This window comes from Kwoniella shivajii, chromosome 2 (genome assembly GCF_035658355.1).
Source record: "Kwoniella shivajii chromosome 2, complete sequence".
NCBI classification, from domain to species: domain Eukaryota; kingdom Fungi; phylum Basidiomycota; class Tremellomycetes; order Tremellales; family Cryptococcaceae; genus Kwoniella; species Kwoniella shivajii.
The window spans coordinates 2,278,507-2,291,939 of record NC_085909.1 but is presented as its reverse complement, the minus strand read 5'-3'; the positions used below and the strand labels follow the sequence as shown (position 1 = coordinate 2,291,939).

At 44.6% G+C, this 13,433-nt stretch overlaps 6 protein-coding genes across 6 annotated transcripts; 3 read left to right on the top strand and 3 right to left on the bottom strand.

Moving 5' to 3' along the window:
* Positions 1–212: 212 nt before the first annotated feature.
* Positions 213–1,743, bottom strand: IL334_002197 (uncharacterized protein; the record flags this gene model as incomplete). The annotated part of the gene is made up of 6 exons (XM_062933943.1): positions 213–490; positions 580–888; positions 964–1,082; positions 1,154–1,323; positions 1,400–1,609; positions 1,678–1,743. The coding sequence occupies 6 exons, from the start codon at positions 1,741–1,743 to the stop codon at positions 213–215; spliced, it is 1,152 nt and encodes a 383-aa protein (XP_062789994.1).
* Positions 1,744–2,064: 321 nt separating this feature from the next.
* Positions 2,065–4,707, bottom strand: IL334_002196 (uncharacterized protein; the record flags this gene model as incomplete). The annotated part of the gene is made up of 1 exon (XM_062933942.1): positions 2,065–4,707. The coding sequence occupies one exon, from the start codon at positions 4,705–4,707 to the stop codon at positions 2,065–2,067; it is 2,643 nt and encodes an 880-aa protein (XP_062789993.1).
* A 522-nt stretch (positions 4,708–5,229) lies between these two features.
* Positions 5,230–6,631, top strand: IL334_002195 (uncharacterized protein; the record flags this gene model as incomplete). Its single annotated transcript, XM_062933941.1, has 6 exons — positions 5,230–5,332; positions 5,396–5,910; positions 5,965–6,021; positions 6,090–6,138; positions 6,199–6,410; positions 6,473–6,631. The coding sequence occupies 6 exons, from the start codon at positions 5,230–5,232 to the stop codon at positions 6,629–6,631; spliced, it is 1,095 nt and encodes a 364-aa protein (XP_062789992.1).
* Positions 6,632–6,939: 308 nt separating this feature from the next.
* Positions 6,940–8,422, top strand: IL334_002194 (uncharacterized protein; the record flags this gene model as incomplete). The annotated part of the gene is made up of 5 exons (XM_062933940.1): positions 6,940–7,142; positions 7,214–7,457; positions 7,533–7,716; positions 7,790–7,942; positions 8,004–8,422. 5 exons carry the CDS (start codon positions 6,940–6,942, stop codon positions 8,420–8,422), a joined length of 1,203 nt encoding a protein of 400 aa, XP_062789991.1.
* A 377-nt stretch (positions 8,423–8,799) lies between these two features.
* Positions 8,800–9,845, bottom strand: IL334_002193 (uncharacterized protein; the record flags this gene model as incomplete). Its single annotated transcript, XM_062933939.1, has 2 exons — positions 8,800–9,124; positions 9,211–9,845. The coding sequence occupies 2 exons, from the start codon at positions 9,843–9,845 to the stop codon at positions 8,800–8,802; spliced, it is 960 nt and encodes a 319-aa protein (XP_062789990.1).
* Positions 9,846–11,396: 1,551 nt separating this feature from the next.
* IL334_002192 (uncharacterized protein) lies at positions 11,397–13,283 on the top strand (the record flags this gene model as incomplete). Its single annotated transcript, XM_062933938.1, has 4 exons — positions 11,397–11,666; positions 11,745–11,825; positions 11,892–11,997; positions 12,061–13,283. 4 exons carry the CDS (start codon positions 11,397–11,399, stop codon positions 13,281–13,283), a joined length of 1,680 nt encoding a protein of 559 aa, XP_062789989.1.
* Positions 13,284–13,433: the final 150 nt, after the last annotated feature.

The following is a 13,433-nucleotide window of genomic DNA, read 5'->3' as shown; positions in this document are numbered from 1 at the left end:
TCCCTTTCGAATCTCTTCCGGACCGGACAATCCGTTCTTCACCATACACTGCGATACAAACATGTTTCTTCTCTTTATCGAGCGTCAAATGCATACCAGTCGCAATAGTATATGGCACCTTGGACCCCAACGCTAGCGTACGTCGATGCAGTGATATAGCCTTCGAACGATGCATCAGACACTAGAATAGTATATAACGTAATAATTTGGATCTATTGTCCTGCATTTCCTTTCATATCTTTTGTGCTACTTGGACCGTTCTTCCTGACATCGTCAAGCCATCTTTGAACGACCTTGCTCTCTTCCCAAGGCATTCTGTCACTTTCAGTCTTCCCGTCACGGATGCATCGTGCGACTTCATCAGCTTCGTAGGACATTCCGTGGTTTCCGGAATGAACGGGGACGTGATGAGTGGTCTTCTCCTTGATGGCACCGAGATCTCGAGCAGGTCGAGGAACGATGTGGAAGGTCTCTGGTTTATAAGGGGGGTCTTGTGGAATGAAGGCTCAGCACAATACAATTTGGTATCTGGACATGCATGGACAGACGATGCTCGGAGTTGGGAGTTGCCAAACTCACATTCAATAATGAGATCACCTTCTGAGCACTGAAGGACGGCAGTAGCCTCTTGTAGTCCAGCACTTGACAAATCAGTCAAGAGTTGACCATGGCATAATCCGTCCCATTCTACGATCCATCGAGAATTGAGATCGACTCCTGATCGTTTGTATATAGATTGATAGGAGCTGACGACTTTAGGGTTCTTGTCTTTGTTGTGCGGGTTTCGGTGGACCAAGAGCATTGCCCAAACAGAAGGATAAGGTCCCATGTCGAGAAGACTTCCACCTCCCAGAGCTGGATCAATGAATCGATTGGAATCAGGTTTGGCTATATAAACACATAGAAGTCAGCCTTTAGCCTCTGGAATACTCGTATGCTCGTCAATGACATTACGCGACTTACAGTCCAAATCGTATTCCATGGAGAAATCAGCTGCAAATCGTTTGGGTTTTCCAAGTTTACCAGACTTAAGTACTTCATCTACGGCATAGGCGATAGGGTGGAAACGAGTCCACACAGCTCTTCATTGAAAAAAGCAAGATGTCAGCGATATATCTTATATATTACTATTATCGGAATGAGGAAGACTCACTCCATCAAGAACAAGTTCTTTTCCTTGGCAATGGTGACCAATTCCTCCAATTCCTCAATATCGATAGTGAATGGTTTCTCACATAAGACATGTTTACCAGCGAGAAGAGCGTCTTTGGTGTTTTGGAAATGAAGGTTGTGAGGTGTACCAACGTAGATCGCGTCGACGTTCTATATCCGTGATGTCAGATCTCTATAGCGAGCCAGTCGATAGCACATAACAGGTGGCTAAGTGAAATACACTCACGGAGTCCTGGTATACACCATCATAGGTTCCATGAGCTTTGACTTGATCCAATACACCATTTTCAACTCCCCAAGACCAAGCATCGCCTTTCCCGGCGTTCTTCAATCCATCAATGAACTTTTGAGCAGACTCTGTAGATCTTGATCCGACAGCAGTGATTTTGTGAGCTACATCAGACACTTCTCGAGTGGAAGGATCGACCAATAAGTCCTATGAAGATGCAGTAAAGTTAGCTTGATTCGTTTTATTTTCGATACTGCCTGTGCGGCTACACTTGCCTTGGCGAATTGACCAGAAATCTTTCCGGTAGCGATGATACCCCAGCGAAGTGTGTAAGCGGACATGTTCTCGAACGTTATGTATGGGTTTTGATTTGATGTATAATCTTATTATTCACTGACTGTAGAAGAGAGATGCAACTAAGCGATGAATAGATATGAGGTGAAAGGAATGCGTCAAAGTGCTGTGACATGCGGCCCTTCTATTTCCCGCGAATATTATTACCGTTGATCTAATTCCCGGAGTTGTACACTCATGGATTTCAGATGAATGACAGTCATCCTGCCAGAGACAAGTAAGCTGATCAGAGGGTACAAAGAGACGATTGACATCCATGCTGCATGTCAGTGGATCTCGTTGCTTATGCATGTCACATAAACATAATTCTATGGTAACCAATTGTCAGGGAGAGCAGCAGTGAAAGGCGGTTGTACAACTGGAGGAGGGAATCTAGTATCACCTTTCCAAGGAATGGTATAACTCTTCTTTCCACTTCCTATTTCCTCCGCCTGCTGACCTGGTATTTCTATTCTTGCACTAGTATTTGGAGGCACGACTATTTGAACTTGCAATTCACCGCCCTCTATCACCCAATCGCAGGATATCTTACCATAAGGTGAGACAAAGCTGACACTAGCCTGAGTGATCGTACCTCCTGGTTGAGGTTTGATCAAAATGTCTTTCCACCCAGGTGAGAGTGGACTAAGACCGCCGACGATTGAATGGAGGAAAGAGGCTACTGATCCAAGAGCATAGTGATTGAAACTGGTCATGGAACCTTTGTTGATAGTACCATCCATCATCATTGAATCCCAGCGTTCCCAGATTGTAGTAGCACCAAGTAATACACATGATAGCCACGATGGACTATCTTTGGCTTGAAGCATACGATATGCGTGATGAAGTAATCCTTGTTCTGCTAAAGTATGAAGGATTATTGGCGTACCAGCGAAACCGGTATTCACTTGCCATAAGTCTCGAGTGACCAGCTCAGAAAGTCGGGTTGTAAAAGTCGATATCAAATGTGCGTGTTTATCGTCGGCGATATTGAAATGTAAAATCAATGCGAGTGCTGTCTGCGTATCTGATATAACTCGACCAGACTCAGTGATATATTCACGACAGAAAGATTTCAACATCGAGTCAATTTGATTTTGGTATTTTGTGACATCTTGATTTCGACCTAATAGTTCTGCGACTTTTTTGATCGTTCGAGTGGTATGAATGAGATATACATCCGCAACAAGGTGATTATCTGTTGGCCCAAGGCCAGGGAATCTAGGATCAGCTTTAGGAGCGAGCCAATCTCCTAATTGAGGTGATTCTCTTGACCATAAACCGGTGATATGATCTTTCACCACACCCTCATTAAGCCACATGATCATCGAGTCATATTGAGTTTTGAGGATATCGATATCGGAAAACGATTCATACAAGTCAAAAGGTGTCAAGACGGCTGAATCTCCCCAAATCGCAAAAGGTCGATTTGCCACGGCGCCCGTTTCCTTGGATAAAAGATCAGGTACGATGACTGGCACAACTCCTTTAGCTGCTTTTTGCTCCTTGTATAGATCCTTTAACCAGCTAGCGAGAAATCCACTTGTATCGTATAAGAAGCTGGCTGTTGTAGCGAAGACTTGAATATCCCCCGTCCAACCCAGCCTTTCGTCCCGTTGTGGACAGTCTGTTGGAATAGATATCGAATTGCCGATCCAGCTCCACACTACATTCTCGTATAATCGATTGATCAGTGGATGGGAGCATGAAAAGTGACCAGTTCTTTCCATTACACTCTGTAGGACCACACCTTGCACATCATCAATGGTGATTCCTGACCAGCCAGATACTTCAAGATAACGGAATCCATGGCAAGTGAATTTGGGTTTATATCCTCTCATGCTAGATCCACCAAGTATGATCCTATCGGTTGCTTTGCATGCTCGTAGAGGTCGTGTTCCGAGTTCTCCGTGTTCCAGTACTTCCGCATGTCGGAGAATGATCTCGGTAGAGTCAGCAGGAGGATTGGAAAGTAACTCAACGACGCCGGCGAAATTTTGACCAAAATCGATGACAGTCTTTCCTGAGGGAGTCATGATGATATCTTTTGGAGTGATAGTGTCAACCTGACGGACGGGAGGGTTCTGTGAGGCAACGAATTGAGCGGCAGGTAATTCAAGAGTATCCACGGGAGACCATTCATCATTGCTCTGTATAGTGGGAGAATCTTCTAAACGAGTATCATATACTTCTCCATCGTATAACTCGGATTCTATCAATGCTCCATACGACCACTCCCAAGACGAATCAGTCATGGCCACTATTTCACCGTCAATTTCAAGTTGAGCTATAAGGGCTGGTCGATTTCCATATACGTTTCGGTTTCTGCCTCTAAATCCCAGTCTACCAGCGTACCAACCTGTTCCAACCCATGCTCCAATCAAGTTCTCCTGTCCTGAAAGAATCAGATCGGTGACATCAAAAATAGAATAATTGAGATGATAGTTATAATCCGTCCATCCTGGTGATAGGATGTCTTGCCCAACTCGTTTGCCATTGATTGAAGCTTCGTAAACGCCAAGTGAAGTGATATAAAGACGAGCGCAAAGAAAGGGTGTACTGACAGGGAATGATTTGCGAAGTCGGAACGGTCGTTTATCCTTGTCATCACCTTGCTTTTCGTTCGTCACCGGTCTTGCCTTCCATTCATCCCTGTCAAAGAAGGCTGCTTCAATTTTGAGTGTAGCGGTTGATGATGTTCCATCTGAGCCATGACTGGTAATTCCAATATCCACAACCTCTCTGCTCTTCAAGGGAGCCGATGGCCACGGTACTAAAACAGATTCTGCAGATCTCTTACGATACACTTCTTCTTCTTCCTTGTCTTTTCGTTGTATGCGGATGTCATAAGATACCTGAGTCCACTTCTCCGCTTCACCTTCAAATCTCCAGCTTAAACGCGGACGCGATTCACCAATACCAATGGCAGACTGATAGTGTTCACATTGAACTCGTTGGATTTGCACAGACATGTCTGCAAGAGGAGCGAGATCTTCGCTACGGGCAAAGATCGGATCCAGGTGAGTGAGTTGATATTCACGTAATGCGATGCAAAGATGTTTCTTCAGATTATTCCATCATGGTCCATCTTGCTTTCAGACTCTCAACCTTCTTTCATCACGCTAAAGTCTTCTCTTCGGTCTTTCGGTTCATTGTCGGCATATCTAAGGCCGAATGCGGTTCCTCGACCGAAATCAATACTCGAGTATGTGCCATGATGTCCCACCTGTACTTGTCTTCGCATTGTTTGTCGCATTATTCGGGACTAGATATCATGAAGATGGTGACAGGATTCGAGTTGATAAAAATAGCAAACAAGAATTGTGATTGTAAACACCTAAAAGGGATGATTGGTAATGAGATCCGGTAAAAGCCGATAACTCCTACTTTGTTCATGCATAACGTCATCAAACCAGAAAAAGTATAAGAAGGCCTCCTCAATATCTCTACAATGTCTCGAAAGAAAGGGGATAATCCGTCAGAATTCAGTCAGCATGAAGATAAAATTACCCTCTACTGGGTTCAAGACCGCTTTATTGCACCAGCGAGCTCCATTACCTGTTATAAATGGTGTCAAGAAATCTTTGAAGCCAGGTGGTGAGTCCCTCAGCGTCATGCTGCTATCTATCATTCCGAATAATCTCTCATGGTTTTTGATAGGATATGCCGATGGTGCTGCCGATATAGCATACGCGTTGAGATCAGCAGGAGAGACAGTCATTACTCCAGTTGGTGAACCGAACCCGACGACAGATCTCGATTGGTCATTCCCTGATACCGTTACTGGGATCCGCGATGCTGTCGAAAAAGGAGCTGATGTAATATGGGCTAATGGCCATACTCATTCACAACATGCCCTTGTCGAGCTACGAAAAGAGCTAGCGGTAAAAGGTGTGCGCATGGTCGGTCAGAACCCTATTTCCGCTGAAAAATTCGACGATAAGGAATGGGCAAATAGATGGTTGGCCTCTCACGAATCTTTGAGAGGTTCTTTCCCTAGGAGCTTATTATACCGTAAAGGCGATGAGAAGGAGGTATCCGAATTCCCACTTCCAGCCATGGCGAAGCCAGTAAGAGGGAGAGGATCTCACGGAGTGGTCAAGGTGTCCACACCGGAGGAGATCGATACTGCACTTCAAACATTATTGAAGGAATCGGATGCGGTGTTGATTGAGGTGAATTTTGTCGTTTCGTCGAAGGTCATGCTCATGTAGCTGATGCAATTTCAGGAGTATCTGGCAGGAGAAGAGATCACAGTGACCGTGATGCCCCCAGCTGAATATAGCGTACGGTGTTCAGAGTGAAGACTCAGCGTTCCACAAGCTAATGATTCGTGTAGGTCATCGGAAAGAAGACTGAACATTGGGCTTTCCCTGTGGTTCACCGGTTCGACCAAATCAATGGTGAGCTAGAGAGACATTCTTCGCTGTTGTGTGCTGAACATCTCTGAAACGCTGTATCAGGCGTCCTACCTTGGAACGGGACTGTACCAGTGACGGAAAATTCTCGTGTGCTTTCGGTCGACCAGCATGACGCCGATCCTGCATATTCAACGGTGCAGTCTCAATGCGTTTTGGTCGCTCAATTGTATCAGGCCGTTGCACCCATGCGAATAGACTGTCGTAGGAAAGAAAGTGGAGGACCGTTTATCATCTTCGACGTCAACGTCAAGCCTGTAACGTATCGATTCCTCAGGACCCGTACATTCATGCTATTCACTGACTATGATCGCTCTAGAACGCTGGAGGACCAGGAAGACCAGGTCGTGATGGCCAAGCAGCTTTGACTACCATGGCTGCCGAAACTATGGGATGGGATTGGCCAGAGTTCGCCGTCAACCTACTTCGAACGGGAACTCCAATTGATGAACTTTTAGCCCAGAAATTCAAATGGTGACCTGTCTTCTGAATATCAAAGCCTAGATACGGATAAATCACATTAGATGATCTGTAAAATGCATAGGATGTCATCATCTGCATATAAATTTCAGGTTATATACGGATATGGCAGTGAATGCTATTTATATCTTTACGGCCGTATCTAAGCCCACAGCATCACGTGGTATTCCCGCTAAACCACATGCCAAATGCAATCATGGTCATTAGCTGTTTTCGCCAGAATCTTTGTCAATCGATGTGTATCTCTACCCCGTTGGTTTCTTCAGTACATTCTTGTGTCCAACCCAGTAAAACAACGATCTGACAATGGCTCAACATAATCCACCGTTCCGTGCTGAGCACCTTGGGTCCCTGCTCCGTCCATCGGACTTGCTCCAAACTCGTTCTGCGTATGAAGATGGAAATCTGTCTCCAGCAGAATTGAAGAAAGCAGAAGATGTAGCTGTCAAAACCGCTGTAGATCTACAGACTAAACTTGGTTTCCGTGCTTTAGGTGACGGAGAATATAGGTCAGTCACAACACCAAGTCATCTGTCTGACTCTAGCGATTGTTATGTTGATTCCGGATACTGGATGGTAGACGAGGAGTATTCTGGGGATCTTTCTTTCAGGAATTAGAAGGAATGACAGAAGTACAAAATCCACCTCTTGATATATTCAGAACATACGTTCCGGATATCGCTGGATTCTTGGAAAAAGGTGATAGACCAGGTCAAAGTTGTTTGTGTACAGGAAAAATCAAGCATAAGGGAAAAAGTACTTTGATTGATGAGTGGACTTTTGTTAAGAATTCAGTTCCAGCTGAGAGAGCGGGAGATACCAAAGTGAGTTTACTTTTTGTAGTCATACCATCTATCTGAACGATCCTATCAATCTGACTTAACCCTTGACGTCGATAGCTCACTCTGATCTCACCTGTTTGGTATCATCTTCGATATCGAGAAGGCAAAGCGTATACCAGCGACGTCTACGCTAACGATGAAGAATACTTCGCCGATATCGCTAAAGCTTACAGAACTGAGCTAGATATCCTATATGAAGCCGGAGTGAGAAATGTTCAGATAGATGATCCAAATTTCGCTTGTACGATATCCTTTTTCTTTTTTTTTCGAGAATTGTGACAAAGAATACTTCTAACACGGATTGTCTTTCGTAGATTTCTGTTCGGAAAAGATGATTCAAGGTTGGAAAGCTGATTCTACCAACAAACGAACTCTTGATGAATTACTCGATCTTTACATCAAGTGTTACAACGACTGTCTTTCTCAACACAAGGATAAGATGCATTTCGGTCTACACATTTGTCGAGGTAAGTGCAATAGTCATATTGCTATCTTGTCGTACTTATATCAGCTGATTCCATTGAAAAGGTAACTTCCGAGGCTCGCGTCATTTCTCAGAAGGGGGATACGACCTCATTGCCACCAAACTTTTCCGTGAACTTGACGTATCAACATATTATCTAGAATACGATACTCCTCGTGCGGGATCATTTGAACCTCTCGCACAGCTTCCTGTCCATAAGAGCGTTATTCTAGGTGTCATTACATCCAAATTCCCGGAGTTGGAAGACAAATCAGCCATGAAAGAAAGGATTTTCGCTGCGGCCGACGTTATGGCTAAAGGATCTGGTCAAACTCGACAAGAAGCTCTAGAAAGGATTGGAATAAGCCCACAATGTGGCTTCGCATCACACGAGGAGGGTAATAGTATTACCTGGGAAGATATGGAGAACAAACTGAGACTTGTTCGAGAGATAGCGGATGATATCTGGCCTGGACAACCATGATGGGAGGGACGCCCTTCGTTTTCATATTCAACGGGATTTTGTTATGCATACATGTCTCATACGCATCTCTCCCGATTCCCCTCTATATCATGCTGCTACAGTATCAATCTCAGATGCATACGAAGGACGAGCGATGTGGAAAGTGAAATCTCAACGAACGAGGCATAGACTTTGTGAAGGTGGACCAATGATTACGTAATGTAGATTGTCACCACCTTGACGCAGATCAATCCCTTTGTCTGTGCGTCACACAGGCTTATGAGGTTGGTTAGTCACAGATGTCGATAGCATGCAGTCTTCCCATCACTGTTCACAGGACGACACGCTTAGTTGGACGATTTGGCACGATCAATTCATTTACATCCGATTACAAAAGATTACAACAGACTGGATACGACCGCCTCTGTCAAAACCCCTGAAGAGCCAATAGCCAGTACTATCCAAGTCCACTTATTCTTCACTTCTCTGAGATCTGGCCATACAGAATTCTTCTCTGCACGGAATGCGTCAAACTCTTCCTTTTTCTCTGGATTGTTCTTCTCATAACGAGCCGCTTGATTAGCCTCATTTTCCTTATCTCCACTTATGAAGCGCAGGAAAAACCAATTAGCGATTGGACCTAGGAGAGTGATTGGACTGAATAGTCCGTTGGCATAAAGCAGGATCGGGAAAGATGCATGAATAAGGATATCACCCAGATAGCTAAAAACACTTCATAAGCTGATGGCATGTTTCGTAAAGACCGTGTCGATTCTCAAACAAGGTTGGGGAGACTCGACTCAACTCACTTGGGATGACGAACAATGCTCCAAACTCCCTCTGTCAACAGATTGGGATTCTTAGATTCTTGATTTACCGAAAGTTGATAATCTGCTAAAGCTTCAATGGCATAACCTGAGGTGTAAAGGAAGATAGCGAAAGCATGGAGGTAATTCTCGATACCTCGAATAGGAGTAATAGTTGGAAGTGAAGCGCGGAAAGGAACTGTGAGTGGTAATGTGATAATAGCTTGAGCGATTGCTTCAGGAAGATACATTGAAAACAATGATTTCGTCCATCCGGAAGATTCATTTTTGAGTTGTTCATATCTTGAATCGTCTTTTCCACGTTTAAGAGCTCTTGAGGCTACTCGATATGATAATCGAACTCCCCATAATGTAGCTCCAGTCAACAAAAGCCAGCCAGACCGAGTCAGAGATTTGAGTATGGTAGCAATGGGAACACCGGCAATCATATGACGCCCAATTGCTGCCCACCAAACACTTGCACTTTGTCCAATTCCCCAAACGAGATCCTTTGCTTCCATGTAATTGGTCGCTCGTCCTATCAAGTAAGCAGGAACGACAAACGACAATTGAAATCCAGCATTTGATAAGAGGACATCCCTAAGAATTCCCACGTCAAGGTAAGAAGTGTAAACCATATTGAAGGAGAGGTTTAACGCGACGATTTTTCTACTTCACACTATCTGACATATTTTGTACTCCTCAAATCAACAGGTGTATTGGCCAGTCAAGTGAGCCAGCGCTAGAACTTCGCATCCCTCTTGACTCGGAGACCGATGACGTCTTGGGATGAATTAACGCTAAACCTCCACCTCCCTCCACCCTATTCACACAACGGAGACACAGTCAAGAGAGCAGAAGACCAGCTTGCTCGACACGTTCCAACCGTATCCAACTTCCCGAGACTTACAATAGGCATCCACTACCCAAGAGTCGTGTCGGGTAGCTGCGAATCCACAGATTGAGACCACAGTCGTGATCATTGTCATTTGTATCTCGCTCCATAGCAGTGAATCTGACGATGGGTTCATTGGCACACAACATATAGTAAGATTACCCATTGTGTTGTGTATAGTCTTTCAATATGGGACATGAGAGGGAGGGACTTTGTCTCCAGCATTCTCTGATCAAGAAACGCGTTCACGCAATTGATCCGATCGGACCTGCTGAATCTCGATGACATCTCATGTCAATTCCCAAATCCAAATTAACAGGACATGATTGCGCCGAAATCTCGCTCGTCTCATCAACGTGTTCGTTTTGCTTGACGCAATCATCTTGCACATCCCGGGCCGCACCTTGTTATCGGTGCATCGGCGCCGACTACTGCAAAATACTTGTTACGGGATCAATTAAGTGACAACTTAAAACAGGTCTGTCGCATCTCGCTGTGACCTTTAGGAATGTCAGAGATCGTGTGAAAGCGTGCCGGTTAAATAAAATCATTGTCACAACCGGTGTCCCTCTTTCACCTCGGCTGCGAAAGACCTTTCACACGAAGCCATCTCGCCCAAGCTATTTTCGACGATCATTTCCCCCACAAAGGGCTTCTGGTCTTCCCCCGTATTCACATGAGAAATACCGAATGGGGAGTTTTTCAGTCAGAAAGGTAACGTTTCCACCACGACGCCTTCACGTAACATGAAGCTCTGAGATCCCATTTTTTGCTACAAAGCATAGGCGTAAAGGAGGGGATGGGATCGTTGTCTGATATGCATTCGGTATAACTATAATCCGTGACGTTACATAACAGAAACCAGCTTTTGCACTGTCCCACAGGCTTTACAAAGTCTCCCAAATCACGCAAAAAGACTTTTTACGGTACTTAGACGCCGATCAATTAATGAATGTCGGCATTATTTTTTGTCTTGCGGGGCGGTTTTAACCCGGAGTCCCCTCTTTCGGTTGATCATGGGGTCTCCTTGGCAGTTCTCACAAAGCATCCCAATAAAATCTAACCCATGCTCAATTTCGTAGCAGACTGTGCACGGGGCAAAGGTATCTCACCGGCCGGACCGCTCGATCTATGTTTATAGAAACGGCGAGATTCAGTCCGATAGTCTCAGCTGGACTTTAAACAGGAATCATATAAGATCATAGCCGTGGAACAGAACCTGGGTATTTGTAACCCCTCACCCGCAAGCAATTGTTTTTACTCGACATCAAACCTCAATTGGATTTCCGCCAAGATGTCGAACCAAGAGAAATACGCAGCTACTCATCTTGAGGATGAAAAGCACATTCAACCAGAACACCTTGAAACCTCCCATACTTTCGATCCCGAAAATGGACATCAACCCACAAAGAGAGGAGCCAACACTCAACTCGATGATGCCGCTAGATTGTTAGCAGAGGCAGGTGGTCATGTTGAATACACTCCAGCAGAGTCTAAGAGGGTTCTGCGAAAAATCGATTTGTTCGTTTGTTTACCCATGTGTCTTGTCTACTTTATCCAACAAGTGAGTTTGTTCTCCATGGAATTTCCCAAAGTGGCGGAATGGTCAGCTGATACTGTTTTTCTCCCTTCTCCTTTATAGTTGGATAAATCTTCCGTATCATATTCTGCCGTCTTTGGTCTTCAAAAAGAAGCCGGCCTTGTAGGAACCCAATACAGTTGGGTATGTCTGCTCAAGATTATCATCGTGGCTTGACCGATTGAAAACTTACACACCTGATCTCCGCAGTTGTCCAGTATTGTTTACATTGCCCAATTGGTTTGTCAACCTCTGTCATCTTACGCATTGATCGTGTTCCCTGTCAAATACTGGGTGATGTTCAACATGATTTCTTGTAAGTATCTCATTTGAAAATTACCACAAGTGCTCGAAACGTAGCTGATCAGATGATTTACAGGGAGTATCGTTACCATTGTCACTTGTGTCGGCAAGAACTTCACCGGATTACTTATTTGTCGATTATTCCTTGGTATTTTCGAAGCTACAATTCTTCCATCTTTCGTTCTTATCACTCAGATGTGGTGGCTCAGAAGAGAACAATCTTACCGAACCATCGCATATCAAATCGCCAACTCTTTCGCTGCTATCTTTGGTCCTCTCTTGAGTTACGCTATTGGAAGAGCCACCGAATCATCCAACGTCATCAAGCCTTATCAAGGTATCTTCCTTTTCATGGGTTCTTTCAGTTTAGCTCTTGTCCCTGTCGTTTGGTATCTCATGCCAAACTCACCTACTACTGCCAAATTCTTGAGACACGGCAACGATCGATTAATCGCCATCGATCGATTGAAGGAGAACAACACCGGTACCAAAGCGTCTAAATTCAAGTGGAGTCAAGTATGGGAAACTTATCGAGACCCCAAAACCTACATGTGGGCCGGTATGTGGTTCTGCGCTGCTTGTCCTTCAGGTGGTATCGGTGCTTTCGGTGGTCTTATTACCAAAGGTTTCGGTTTCAACACTTTCACCACTATTCTCATGCAAATTCCAACCGGTGCCATTGGTATCACAGCTCTTTTGACATGTATCTGGATCACCAACAGAATCAAGATGAGATGGCCTGTCATCGCTGTCATTGTCTTATTCCCAATTGCCGGAGCAGTCAGTCTTACCCAAGTCAACCACAAGAAAGTCGGAGGTCTTATGGCTTCATACTACGTCGCCTACCTTTTCTCTGCCATTCAACCCTTGCTCATCTCTTGGTGTAACTTGAACGCTGCCGGAACCACCAAGCGAGTAGTCACCACCGCCACCATGTTCGGTGCTCTTACCATCGGTAACGTCATTGGTCCCCAAGTATACCTCACCAGGGAAGCACCATACTACCACACCGGTCTTTACGTTGACATTGGATGTTGGATCGTTGAATTCATCTTGGTAGTCTCAATGGGTTTCCACCTTCGAAGACTTAACAGAAAGCAAGAAGCTAGACGAGTAGCTTTAGGTTTACCAGCAAACTTGAAAGATATCTCCCTTATGCCTACAGCTGAAGCTGAAGCTTACAAGCTTGAATTGGCTCAATTAATGTCTCAAGCAGGTGTAAACATGGACACTTTGAACGAGAACGCTTTCGACGATATGACCGATTTCGAGAACCCAATGTTCATGTACGTCTTGTAAGGACGATATATGTGATATATATAGTTTTGACTGCGTATTCGAGTGGATTTTGTCATAGTCATCAACTTGGTCATCATCATAATGGTACTGGATGGTATTGGAAACGGATTGGTTTTCAACATGAACTTATATAGTTAATTCATTGATAAT